Genomic DNA, 12630 nt, shown 5'->3' on the forward strand with positions numbered 1-12630 from the left:
TACCCCTTTTTTCCTTCACGTGCCGTTATTGCCACCTATATATATTGTCAAAGCAGTGTACTAGGTACATCATATATATCGAAATAATCATAAGCAAAAATAAAGAAGGGAAAGATAGTGATTTGGAGAAAATTCATTAGACGAGAACCTTATGACTAGACTATAATACGCAGGGCAAACCATTAAGACCTATAGTAGTAGTAGTATTACTTATCCTCAAATTTAGCGCAGCTATTGGCACTTTGTTGAGTCACTAATAGTTAGAAAGATCTTCTAAGGCAGTCTCCTAGTATCGCTAGTATTTTTCATTTTATAAGATCTATGGAAGAAGAATTATAATTTTAGCTCTTATATTACAGCCCGGTTCCTGAGCCTTTACTGAGAAATTCCGGTCTATCAGCCTTTGTATATGATAAGTATAGAGGTCTGTAGAGAAAAACTGCACGGGGGAAAAATCTTAAATATTCTTATTAAACTAACTAGAAATAAAAGCACTATACTCCATGACCTGTCTTGATTTATATTGAATATATTCTTCTTCCTGGTACTGGGCGGGTGTCTAGTCTCCTCTCTTTTACTAGTAGTTATAGCTGCAGGAGTTGAATCTACTACGCTTGCCTATCTAGCATAAGGAAACTCCTTTTCAGATGTTTCGTAACAGTATCATTCGGGGTGATTACCACCACACCACCTGGCCACCAAAAAAAGAAATTATTGTGCATCATCCGTGAATCGAACACGGGCCTCATCGATGGCAACGATGAATTCTACCACTAGACCAATGATGCTTGAGCTGCGGACCATTGCGTTATCTGATTCGCTGCATCATTAAGACCCATAAATATGTATTCAAACAACTAGGTTTTCAAACCGATCGTTTTCGTACTTCTGGTCACGTGCTTCGAATTTTTTTTTCCAGCTAAAAGCAGTATGGGGAAACTTCCCGTCTTTCCCCGCATATTGGTTGCTGGTAATGAGTGGACACGACTACCAGCTACTCTCCATCCCTCGGCACCCGCGAATGTATCCTCGATGAAGTCGCCGCGAGATACTTTTTCCTCAATCCAACTGGAGCCGGTACCGTGATGGTCAGGTTGGGTCATAGCCAGGTTGGACTTACTTCAGGGCCATCCTCTGGATTAGCCATATCACAGTCAATGGCATAGATACCGAAGCCGATGGGAGGCGCTATCCATAGCCGATTGTTAGTGCCATAACCGATAAGAATGTAGATCTACAACTTATCTTCTGGGGCTCAACTGCTACTATTTCTCATCAATTTACGGCTATGGTCCTATCGGTAAAGGGGTGAAAATTCATCAGTAGCCCGTATGAGCACGACTTCTCCGCGTAGTATCGGCAATGGATTGTTTCCCGCATAGTCTAGTTTCTCGACCTCGCCTGCCGGTATATAAAGGTGAACAATTTCTTTCATCAATCTTGCCCATCGTTAGCAATTCTCCAATTTTGACAATAAGTTTCACTCTTTTGTCTATTCATCGTTATTGCATCGTTTGTGCTACCATGTCCACCACTTCTACTGTCACTCAAACCGCCCTTTGCTCCAGGCCGGACCTCAAGGTCATTAAAAATGGTTTCGGTGCCGAGATTACTGGCCTGGATTTCACTTACGGTGTCACTGATGAAGCGTTTCGCTTTATTGAGGATGCGGTAAAGAAGGTTAGTAGTGAACTGGTATCGTGCGAAACCATACACTGAGACTATTACAGTATGGCTTTGCCGTTGTCCGTAAGACAAACCTCGTCGACGAGACCCACCTCGAGCTGGCTCGCAAGTTTGGTGAACTTGACGATGTAACGCCCTACAATAAGGCGGGCCGTGTGCACCGTCTCAAATACAACGAGCTCTTTGACGTGGGTAACATCGAACTTGACGGCTCCATTGTGGACATAAACAGCCCGAGGGGTGAGGCGAATAAGGTATGTAGTTACTCTCCCATTCAGAGCCATACCGAGATAGAGAAAGACGAACAGAACTGACTATCTCCAGGGTAACTCTCTGTTTCACACCGACTCTAGCTTCAACCCTCGCCGAGCCGGTTACTCTCTTCTACTTGCCCATGAGCTTCCGCCACCCGGGACTGGGGGCTCTACTGCCTTTGCCGACATGAGGGGCGCCTACCGTGATCTTGACGACGATTTCAAGCACTTTTTGCACGAAAGAAACTTCATTGCCCGTCATTCCATTCTACATTCCAAGAAGATGGCTGCTCCGGAGCATTTCAAAGATGTTAACCCTACAGATCATTTTATGTCCCGCCACTTACTACTGCAAGAGCACGAGCGCACCGGCATTCCCACTATTTACCTCGCCAAACATATCCACTCACTCGAAGGTGTCTCCCCGGAAGAATCTCAGAAGGTCCTTGATAGGCTTTTCGAGCACTCCACTCAAGACAAGTACGTCATTGAAGTGGAATGGATGAATGTTGGTGATATGATTGTCTGGGATAATACATGTACGATGCACCGTGCCATCAGTGGCGAGTTCATGACCAAGTACAGGAGAGACATGCGGCGTGCTACTGTGCATGATGACAGCAGTTTAGCATGGGGCCTGAATTCCAAGAGCGATCAGCGGATGGGGCTCCCTTAAAGCGTCAACATACTTTGTACCTATTTCAGGCCAACCTCGCCATTGTCGCGATGAAATTATAGTGTAGCCAGCAACAATCAACCCCAAGCACCTGAAAATCAATACTCATGTTAATTCTCAGTGCGCAATCACCCTTAAGTAGTGATTTGCAGTCTGCTTTGTTGTTGTCGCCACAATCCCGTAAGACACGGCTTCGGCAATGGTTTTCGGCTATAGCCGAGATTCTCCACATCATCCCCCTCATACCTCTGAGAAGACCTCGATTCTAAAGATTTCTCGGAATCACTACCTATTACCGATGCATAAAGGAATTCGGCAACCATGACTGCCAGTACAGGTAAGAGGTCATCTCGTGCCTGCCTGCGATGCCGTAAGCGCAAGACCAGATGCGACCTGTAAGGATGCTCTTTACATCAACGATGACGCCTTCATCTGCCCAGGTAGCGGGCTAATACGGCTATAGTGATACCATCGGAGAACCAGGCAAAGCTCCCTGTGTCTTTTGCCATGATACTAAGAGCCAATGTGTCCTCATCAAGTCCAGGCGAGGGGGTAATTTCCGACAGCATCAGCACAAGTCGGGCAATTCGCGACGACAGAAGACTTTGCTCCGAACAAATTCCGGAGACTCGAATGGGCCTGACGTGGAACCGGCTAATAGCGTGTCTGATGTGACCGGAAGTTCTTCAGATGGTGAAGGCAGCGTTGGCAGACAGAATCCTGGAGATGTCTTAGCTATGGAACTCCGGAATCCATCTGATGCGCTGCAGATACTAGCCATGTCTGGTCAGGTCCGGTCCGGAAGTCGGCTTCAAGCTCAGTTCACCAGCACGGCAAACTTAGAGGAACAATTGGACGCTGCAGCTCAAAGAGCAAGCGCGTCAGATACCAACCAGTCTCAGGACTCTCAAGGCCACCAGAGGCCTTCGGCGACTAGCTTTGATGACTACGAGTTGGTAAAGAGAGGCGTATTGCGCCCGAGCCTAGTATTTGAGCTACTACATGAGTTAGCCACACTTCATGGAACCGCATCTGTGTCTACTGACGGAGACCAGGTATCACAATTATTATCATCCGTATTGTCCGATCGTCCCTTCTCATTTGCTGGTTTTATCAAGAATGAGCCAGATTCAACGGTCTGAATACTTTCTTCTCACAGCTATCCTCACCATTGCGTCGAGAGACAATCCCCACCATTCACTCACCCACCGTTATTGCTGGGATCACACCCAACGCCTCTTGGTTGATGTACTCCTGGCACACCCCTGGACCCAAACCCCAGCAACTGTCCAGGGACTGTTGCTTTTGGCGGAGTGGCTTCCCCATATTCAAGTTCAAGAAACCTCTTCTGAATCCACCAAAAATCTATTTAGCGAAGATAGAACAGCTTGGTCGCTTGTTGGGCTCGCAGTTCGGCAAGGCTATCTCCAGCGCCTCGACCAGGCCGCCTTTCGTAATTTTAGTCACAGTGGGTCAAAGCAACGAACAGAGCAAGACAGGATTGTCTGGGCTTGTAAGTCTTTATATCTTTAACTTTGGCTTTCAATGTATGTCCTGACATCAGTTACAGATATTTTTATTGCCGATCGTCAGATATCAGTCCGACTTGGGCAGTCATTCTGGTCCCGAGGCCCGTCTCTTGCCACAAAATTCACCGTCGACGATTTCCCGAGTCTTCAGCCTCGTCCGGAGAACGACAATGAGGACTATGCATCGTGGCTGCAAGCATCTATGGAGCTGATACAAATCTTGCATAATGCTCATGCAATTCTTTACTCATCCAAAGACCGAACATTGGCAATGGTCTATGAAGGTGATTACGCCCGGTATCTTGATGACTTTCGAACTTCCGCAACCACGTGGCGCTCGGCATGGGGCAATCTAGCTGTGTCCGCTAAGATAAGGACAACTCTTCTTATCATGTACGAGTACATTTGCCTTTACACGAATGCCTTTTCCTTCCAGGCGGTCCTGACGAGGGCTTCTCGTCCACACGGATCATCCAAGGGACAGCAGAATGAGCGCCCATTTGCCCACATATTATCCAAAGGCATCATGGCATCCCCCGATGGTCGGTACATATTTGATGCTATCAGCGCAGCAATGAATCTGTTGGCTCTGATGAATAGACTTGATCCGCAACATGTGCTATGCTACCTACCGTCTCGTTACTATTTGTAAGGCTTTTTACCATCCAGATTTACCTACTACTTACACCTAGTGGCAGATATGGTGTCTATGCAGCAGTCCTACTGCACAAAGCAGACCGAGCAGGGGCGTTCCAATCCGAAGAACAACACCAAGAGATTACCACCTTAGCCCAAAAATTCATATCTGCTCTCGAAAAGGGAGCGTCGACTGAATCACACATCTGCCACAGTTACAGTCGGATGCTAAGGCAACTATGGAGCCGGCGGGAGAAGAAGAAAACTAAAGCTTCACGCAGCCAAGATAACACAGAGTTGAACCTTGGTGGCCAGCACAATCTCTCAACACCCCCACAACCGTTTCTATTGGGTCAAGAGCCCGATAATCAGACATGCACCAATGGCACCTTGGGCGACGCCTGCATCTCACAACAGATAAGCCCTCTACCAATGGGAAATAATGTGTCAGAGTTTCCCTCTGTTGAGGGATATTTTCTTGGTTCGTTCATGCCTGGTATCGCTGACTTTAGCACTCCTAATTTCGATGAATACTTGGCCCAAGAATACTCCTTGATCGGTAGTGCAGATGGTCCCCAAAACTGGAACTCAGTAAATCCTAATGTGGATTCCCACATTCTTGATTTGTAGTACTACAATGACAACAGTACTTATAATCGGGTTCGGGTTACTGCATCGTTTTGGGTTCAACGGAATTCCGACGACTAGCTCATTCATGTGACCTTGCCTATCCAACGCACTTCATTTAGCTTGAATATTGCGTATTATTAGAAATAAAGTGCCAATTTTATATGATCTTTCAAGATCTCGATCATGATAGGATACTTCGGCAAAGGTCCCACAAAGCTTCGCTCTCGCGATAAATGCTAGCCCCGCCTAGTATAGATAGCATCGGACACCCGCAGGAACCCCGGTTTTTTCCAGCTAGCCCTAAGCGGCCCATAACGCCATCACGTTTCGCGGGCCATGTGGCCTGAAAAGCTCTTACGGCCCCCATGTTTGGATGCCACTAGTCCGCGCTACCACGCTACCGCGCTACCTGTTTTTGCAGCAGATGAGAAGGCCAGTTTTACACTGAAATACCCTATTTGAGCTTCTTTCTATTTTCGCCCATATATCACCCAGTGGCCGAAGGTAGAGTGTAAAGAGTGATGAGTAAAATGCTTCTACCCACGACAGATGTCTTTGTTTTGCATACATGGGGGGATTTACTCACGGTTTAAATGGGAATGTCACCGCAGGAGCATGGGGAGCTGGGATTTCTGCCGAGCCGTGGGTTAGTGTTGGTAGTATCCCGCTGTCTCAACCAGAGCGGGGTTGAATTCCCCGGCAATATCAATTGCCACACCGTCCAGTCAGATTATGTCGAAGCACTAACCGCTAGACCAAAAACGATATATCGCGTGGTTCTAGCCAGGCGACGGAGAGATATGTGTCCCAACAGATTATATTCCCTTATTATCTCTTCCTATCTTGTTTGATAAGAACCGGTATCAGAATCTTTCAGTCCGTTTATATCCGCCTCCTACTTCCTGTGGAAATTAACAGCTAGCAATGCGGTACCTCGCATACCTTGCTTGACCTACATATCCCTCCGAAGAACGCCACTAGCCTAAACTGATAAGCATACAAGCAAATTGGGTGCGTGTATCGAAAAGGTGTAGAACAAATATTTAGCCATCCGTCCCATTGGCGGGATACCTCGCTTTTTCAATTGATTGGCGCCGCCCTAATGCAGGCGGAATGCAAGCGATAGCGTCAGGTGCGTGTGTGTTATCTTGCACCAATATGGTGTGCTACAGCAAATCGTATTAGACACCTTCATGTGTTCAGAAGAGGAACAGGGGAGTTATTTTACATAAGAGCGCTCTTGGGAGAGTCCCATTTCTCGGTATTAGACTTTATCACATCCTTTTGTATTCCCTCATGTATGATTAAAGCAGCCCACCACAGGGTCCACAGGGTACACAGAAGATGGCTGACTACAAAGATCCCATCTTCTTGAGCAGCAACTCTGATAAAGAGAAGGCGGATCCGACGGGTACCAAGATCGATGAGTCCGACCTGCACTCTCTCCTGGATCAATTGCGGCAGATCGTGGCTGAAAATGAACTTGACGTCAACTTCCCTGTTCAGATCATCGCTCAGGCGCGCGAGATCCTCGATGCCGATACCAAGCATATTGATCTCTCTCAGCTGCAGGAGATCATTTCAGATATTGAAAAGCATCGTGATCTCATTGAGAATGACTCTCCCTATCCGGAGGTCCGCGCTGTGGTCGACCCAACTGATGACCCTGAAATCTCGGCCAATACTTTCCGAGCCTGGTTCCTGGGCATGATAGCTACCATCGTCTTCACGGGGGTCAACCAGTTCTTCACCCTGCGCTATCCCACTATTGTCATTTATTCCATTGTCGCTCAATTGCTGTCCTACCCCTGCGGGGTCTTCATGGCCAAAACCCTGCCTACGCGCCAGTGGAACCTGTTTGGCTGGAAGTTCAGTCTGAATCCCGGCCCCTTCAACCAGAAGGAACACATGCTCATCACTGTTATGTCTAATGTCTCCTTCGGCGGTACCAATGGCACAGCCTACGTGACGTACATTTTTCAGGTGCTGAAAGCCAAATCCTTCTATAACCTGACATCGCTGTACGATCAAGCCGGTTTCCAAATCCTCGTTACGCTATCCACACAACTACTGGGCTACGGCTGTGCCGGCGTGGTACGCCGATTCCTAGTGTACCCACCGTCCATGATCTACCCCAAGTGCCTTTCAACCATCGCTCTAAACAAAGCCCTACACAGCGATGAAGGCCGCGAGCGGGTCCACGGCTGGAAGATCAGCCGATACCGCTTTTTCATGTACTGCTTCATAGGCATGTTCTTCTACTACTGGTTCCCGGGGTATATCTTTCAAGCCTTGTCGTACTTCAACTGGATCAACTGGATCGCCCCGGATAACGTCAAGCTAGCCATCATTTGCGGGACTATCACCGGGCTTGGCCTCAACCCCTTACCCACTTTCGATTGGAACATCATCTACGCACTCTACGACCCGATCATCTATCCCTTCTACGCATTGGCCAACATTGGTATCGGCACTATCCTGGGAGCCTTCTGCGTCATTGCCCCCGTTTACTTCAGCAACGTGTGGAAAACCGCTTACTTCCCCATCATCAGCAACGATGTTTTCGACGACACGGGCAACACGTACAATGTCACCCGAGTGCTGAACAGTAAGGGCGAATTCGACCTAGAAGGCTATGAAGGTTACAGTCAACCGTATCTCACGGCCGGGTACTCCGTCATGTTCTTTTTCTTCTTCGCCATGTACTTGGCAACTATCGTGCACGTCGCACTCTACAACCGGCGCGAGGTCATGAAGGGATTCCGCGCCCTATGGAAATGGGCCAGTGCGCGAGAGGAGCACGAGGACGTCCACAATCGCTTGATGAAGCAATACAAGGAGGTCCCGGAGTGGTGGTACCTGGTTGTGCTGGCTGTCTCGTTCGTATTCGGCTGCATCGGCGTCGCCAAGTATGACACCGGCATGCCCATCTGGGGTATCGTCTTCGCCATCATTCTCTGCCTCGTGCTGCAGATTCCATACGGCATGGTCTACGCCATAACCAACTCTGAGGTAACGAACAACGTTATTGCCGAGTTCATTGGAGGATACGCCATCACCGGCAAACCCGTCGCCAACCTCCTCTTCAAGGCATTCGGATATATCGCCTGTGCCCAGTCCATCCAGTTCGTGGCTGATCTGAAGCTGGGCCACTATATGAAGATTGCCCCGCGAGTGATGTTCGCAGCCCAGCTGGTAGCCACAATCGTCGGCGCATTTGTCTCCCTTGGAGTAAATGTCTGGGCGCTGGCCAACATTGAGGACGTGTGTTCCACCACCCAGCCGGACAAGTTCACCTGCGCCGGTAAGTGATTTTATTCCCCAAATTGATGTTTCCTCCCACACCAACCCACATTTTCATTTACTGAACACATAAAATAGGCGCCCGAGACTTCTATACCTCCTCTGTAATTTGGGGCGCCATCGGCCCGCGGCGCCTCTTCGGCGCAGGGCAGATCTACAACCCGCTGCTATACGGCTTCCTCGTTGGCGCCCTCCTTCCCATCCCCTTCTACTTTATCACCAAATGGCGCCCCCGCTCCATTCTCCGATACGTTTATATCCCGCTGGTGTTTTACGGAATTTGCGATATCTCTCCGTACAATGTCACGTACGCGTGGTGTCCGATGGTGGTGGGATTCATCTTCAACTATTGGATCAAGAGACGGTGGCAGGCGTGGTGGGAGAAGTACGCGTATGTGTTCACGACCGCTATGTCGTGTGGAGTGGCTATCGCTGCCATCATTATCTTCTTTGCTGTCGAGTACAAGGAGGTCGATTTGAATTGGTGGGGGAATGAGGTCTCGTATGTGGGGTGTGATAATGATGGGTGTACGTTGTTGGCGATTCCGGAGGGAGGGAAGATCTGAGGTTGACTCTTTCTTTCTCTGGAGTTGTATGTGGTTTTTTTGTGTGTTTTCTCGATAAATGAGATGTGTGTATGTATGTAGAGGATAGTAGGAAGCAATAAGAGGAAGCATGGTGATGCATGTAGAGGCAAAGATCCAAAGCAAAAAAAGGTCAAAAAAATGGGCGACACAATATTTCAGAGTCTAAGACAAGGTCCTGATACGGATCGAACACGGAACCTCTCAACTAAGTGACATGAAAGACCCGACGCGAGTGATTAACCGTTAGACCACCCAGGTTTGCCCTGAGAGAGTGACACCGTGAAAGGTTTATTGAGTGGGCCTACTTGTCTTGGGTCACCGCCTTGAGCAGGCTGCAGCTTGTTGATAGTGAATGAATTCGAGGTCATGTGAGTCATTTTGGGAGTGGGTATGCTATCACTGCATGTATTAGTACCATATTCAGCTGTAGCAGACTACACGAGCTGGCTGTATTGTAATTGGTAAAGGGGAGAGGGCCTCTAGTAGATGCTAGCTATTGTATAGAACGTGATAAGAACATACAGATAAGGAGGGTGCGGATATTATATGACATCAGCAGTTTCTATCTACTTGTATTTATACTTCAGATAGGATTCTAAGGTAGGCCATTGCAATCGAACACAATTTGTTAGATTTCGTCCTCGAGTAACTGCCAAGTTATTTAGCCTTTCGATCCGATAAACGGAAGGGACGGAACTGGACAATAATCTTGATTGAGGTTTCGCTATTTATACACTTTCTCCTCTCTAAGCCTCTCCAGCCGTTTCAACTTCCCTCGGAGATGCTCGATCTCGTCCTCCAGCTCCTCCCTCGAAGCCACCCAATACTTCAACTTCAATATCGCCGCAGAAATCAACAAAAACCCAATAGACACCAACGGAGACCACTGTCCCACTTGCTGCGGCGCCTCCTGTGATGGTCCATCTTCGTGGATATAATACTCAATCCACACCACAAAAGCAATGACCGTCAGCGGGCTCACAATAATGCTAAACACTAACGCACATAGGATTATAGTATCGAGAATAAGCCTCAGCCACGAGCCCAAGGCGTGTAAGGTAAAGAGACCCCCGGTAGGTCTCCACACAGAGAGCTTCTCCCTCGTTGAATCCATCAAATCGGTTCGATGAAGTTGAGACACATATATTGGGGAGCGGAAGTCCTTCCTTAACCCATTGAAGATGTTCTTCCGCTCGATCCAGATGCTGCGTACTTGAGCTGAGGGAAGACGTGACCGATACGGAAGGATCTTGAATAGTAAAAGGAAGAAGTTCACGATAACAGTGAGGACGATGAGACTGTAAAATAACGTTTGGAGTAGACTACCTCGTCCCAAAATTCGCTTCGTTGATGAACGCGGTAGTCCCCCGTGGCGACAGTCGCCTCAAGAGTGGTCTGTTGGCGCAGGATCTGCGTCGTGTTGAAGCAGGGATAAAAGCAGACGCCTGGTAACTGGTCGAACATGGTGCTGTTGCTGAAAATTTCCCAGACACTGTTGTTCCAGGTTGAGGTGCGCTGCCATGCCTCCCATCCATCGCTAGAGACGGTGCCCATGGGTGGAAGATCCGGGTAGCAAAAGGTATATTGGATGGGAGTGTCGCGGAGAGTGGGCCAATATATCAGGGCACAGATAGACCCAGCAAGCATGAGCATGTGCCATAAGCCGAAAAGGATATAACGAGCTCTTTCATGCGAGAAAGCACGGGACCAGCATTGAAGAGGAAGGAAGGTGAGGTAAGCTGTTACTACTATGGCGAGAACGGCGTCGGCATCCAGCTCAAGTGCAGCTGGACTCAGTTCGATTTGATCGGCCTCCGTGATCAGCGATGGGAAGCTGTTCCATAGCGAGGTGTTATCGGAGACTAAGGGGATTGTTATGAGCTCGTAGGGATTGTGTTTCGCCGGATTGGAAACGAGAATGAAGGCTTGGATGGCGGCGGTTCCAGCATATGTTGCTGCCGCACCCAGGAAGACGTCTGCGAGCCAGCCGGTCCAGCGAGTGACACAAGTGGCTAGAAGGAGGGCATAGAAGAGATAGCGCGGACACGAGTCGTAGAAGGTGCTGATGGGGTAGGCGCAGATGACCTCTTCCACTACGAAGAGAGGCGTCTCGCTTGTCTGGTTCATTCCAATGTGGCTGGTTGCATCCTCGCCAGGTATCAGTGTGTAAAATGTTTCCTTCGCACTGCCAGGAGCTGGCGGATTTCACCGATCCTCCCAGGGGGTGAATCTCGAAGAACAATTTAGGTTCATGGTTGAATCTTAGACCAAGTGGAGACCTCGTGATGTCATCACAACCGGCGAACTTCAACCCGCCCTATCACGGAGACTATGCAGGCAGAAGTTCCTAAACCGAGTTGAAGACATTCGATTTCCGCTACTACGCGCAGAATTCGAAGCCATCCGACCGATTGTCCTTCTCTTATGAGGGTGTTCGTAACAAGTACCGCCGAACAAATTTGACCAGACTCACTGTAATTGGAGCGTCCGTGAGCAGAGCCACTATAGCGGGATCATCTAACAGTGGAGGAATATTTAACCCAGCTATAATTCCTACATAAATCATTTAAACATTCTAGTTTAGAGGGAAAAGATTAGATGCGATTATCTAAGATTTTACACATGCTAAATTCTTTTCTATTTTGAAACTCATATATAAATAAAAGGTGTGAAAGTAGCGGCATACGAATCCGTGATTACTGATCTAACTTGCCCAAAGTTAGTCAGTCCTCCAATTCAGTACCACAAATTGTAGTGCACTTCTTTCTATTCACCATTCTCATACCACGAAGAGAAGAAAGATAGAGAAGGAGGGAGTTATCAAAAAATAAATGAGAAGAAAAATATCCAAAAAAGAAAGGTACAAGCAAGGCCCGAGCCGCGGATCGAACGCGGGACCTCTCGCAGATATGCTTGGGTTTGTATCCCTAAGCGAGAATCATACCACTAGACCACCCGGGCTTGTTAAGAGTGAATTTCTGAATAATGAAAAAATAACCCTGACCAGTACCTTTAGGTTAAAAAGTCAATCACCAAGTTAGGTCTGCGTTATGTTTTAAGGATAATGAAACTATAGGGGAGCAGCTACAGAATGCGCCTTGCTGGACAATTGAAGGTATGTTCATCGACAACATCCTCGCTATCACCCGTATTTTGCGTACGTTTGGGGGTCACTCTGACCTTCTATAATGATTTAGTATATATATGTAACTAAAGGTATTCCCAATCTTCTAGGTCCATACAGCTCACAGAGGATTGAAAAACCGTGGTCCTGCGAGCGTTACGAGCGTAGCTATAGGCACGATGAGTTAGGTAAACGGGGCCTGAGT

General features: G+C 48.0%; 4 protein-coding genes and 2 non-coding genes across 6 annotated transcripts; 3 read left to right on the forward strand and 3 right to left on the reverse strand.

The window, feature by feature from the left end:
- Positions 1-717: 717 nt before the first annotated feature.
- BO87DRAFT_t97 lies at positions 718-788 on the reverse strand. Its single transcript has one exon. It is a non-coding gene; the product is annotated as a tRNA-Gly (tRNA).
- A 736-nt stretch (positions 789-1524) lies between these two features.
- Positions 1525-2616, forward strand: BO87DRAFT_352435 (TauD/TfdA dioxygenase family protein; the record flags this gene model as incomplete). The annotated part of the gene is made up of 3 exons (XM_025621186.1): positions 1525-1680; positions 1731-1940; positions 2011-2616. 3 exons carry the CDS (start codon positions 1525-1527, stop codon positions 2614-2616), a joined length of 972 nt encoding a protein of 323 aa, XP_025482781.1.
- Positions 2617-2937: 321 nt separating this feature from the next.
- Positions 2938-5411, forward strand: BO87DRAFT_404387 (Zn(II)2Cys6 transcription factor; the record flags this gene model as incomplete). The annotated part of the gene is made up of 5 exons (XM_025625846.1): positions 2938-3011; positions 3080-3622; positions 3672-4129; positions 4187-4793; positions 4844-5411. The coding sequence occupies 5 exons, from the start codon at positions 2938-2940 to the stop codon at positions 5409-5411; spliced, it is 2250 nt and encodes a 749-aa protein (XP_025482782.1).
- Positions 5412-6755: 1344 nt separating this feature from the next.
- On the forward strand, positions 6756-9280 carry BO87DRAFT_352440 (OPT oligopeptide transporter family; the record flags this gene model as incomplete). Its single annotated transcript, XM_025621187.1, has 2 exons — positions 6756-8715; positions 8793-9280. 2 exons carry the CDS (start codon positions 6756-6758, stop codon positions 9278-9280), a joined length of 2448 nt encoding a protein of 815 aa, XP_025482783.1.
- A 745-nt stretch (positions 9281-10025) lies between these two features.
- On the reverse strand, positions 10026-11494 carry BO87DRAFT_450276 (uncharacterized protein; the record flags this gene model as incomplete). Its single annotated transcript, XM_025628408.1, has 2 exons — positions 10601-11494; positions 10026-10550 (listed from the first exon to the last, which is right to left on the reverse strand). The coding sequence occupies exons 1-2, from the start codon at positions 11426-11428 to the stop codon at positions 10026-10028; spliced, it is 1353 nt and encodes a 450-aa protein (XP_025482784.1). The 5' UTR covers positions 11429-11494.
- Positions 11495-12171: 677 nt separating this feature from the next.
- BO87DRAFT_t96 lies at positions 12172-12262 on the reverse strand. Its single transcript has one exon. It is a non-coding gene; the product is annotated as a tRNA-Pro (tRNA).
- Positions 12263-12630: the final 368 nt, after the last annotated feature.

Source organism: Aspergillus neoniger (genome assembly GCF_003184625.1).
Source record: "Aspergillus neoniger CBS 115656 unplaced genomic scaffold BO87scaffold_6, whole genome shotgun sequence".
Classification (NCBI taxonomy): Eukaryota; Fungi; Ascomycota; class Eurotiomycetes; order Eurotiales; family Aspergillaceae; genus Aspergillus; species Aspergillus neoniger.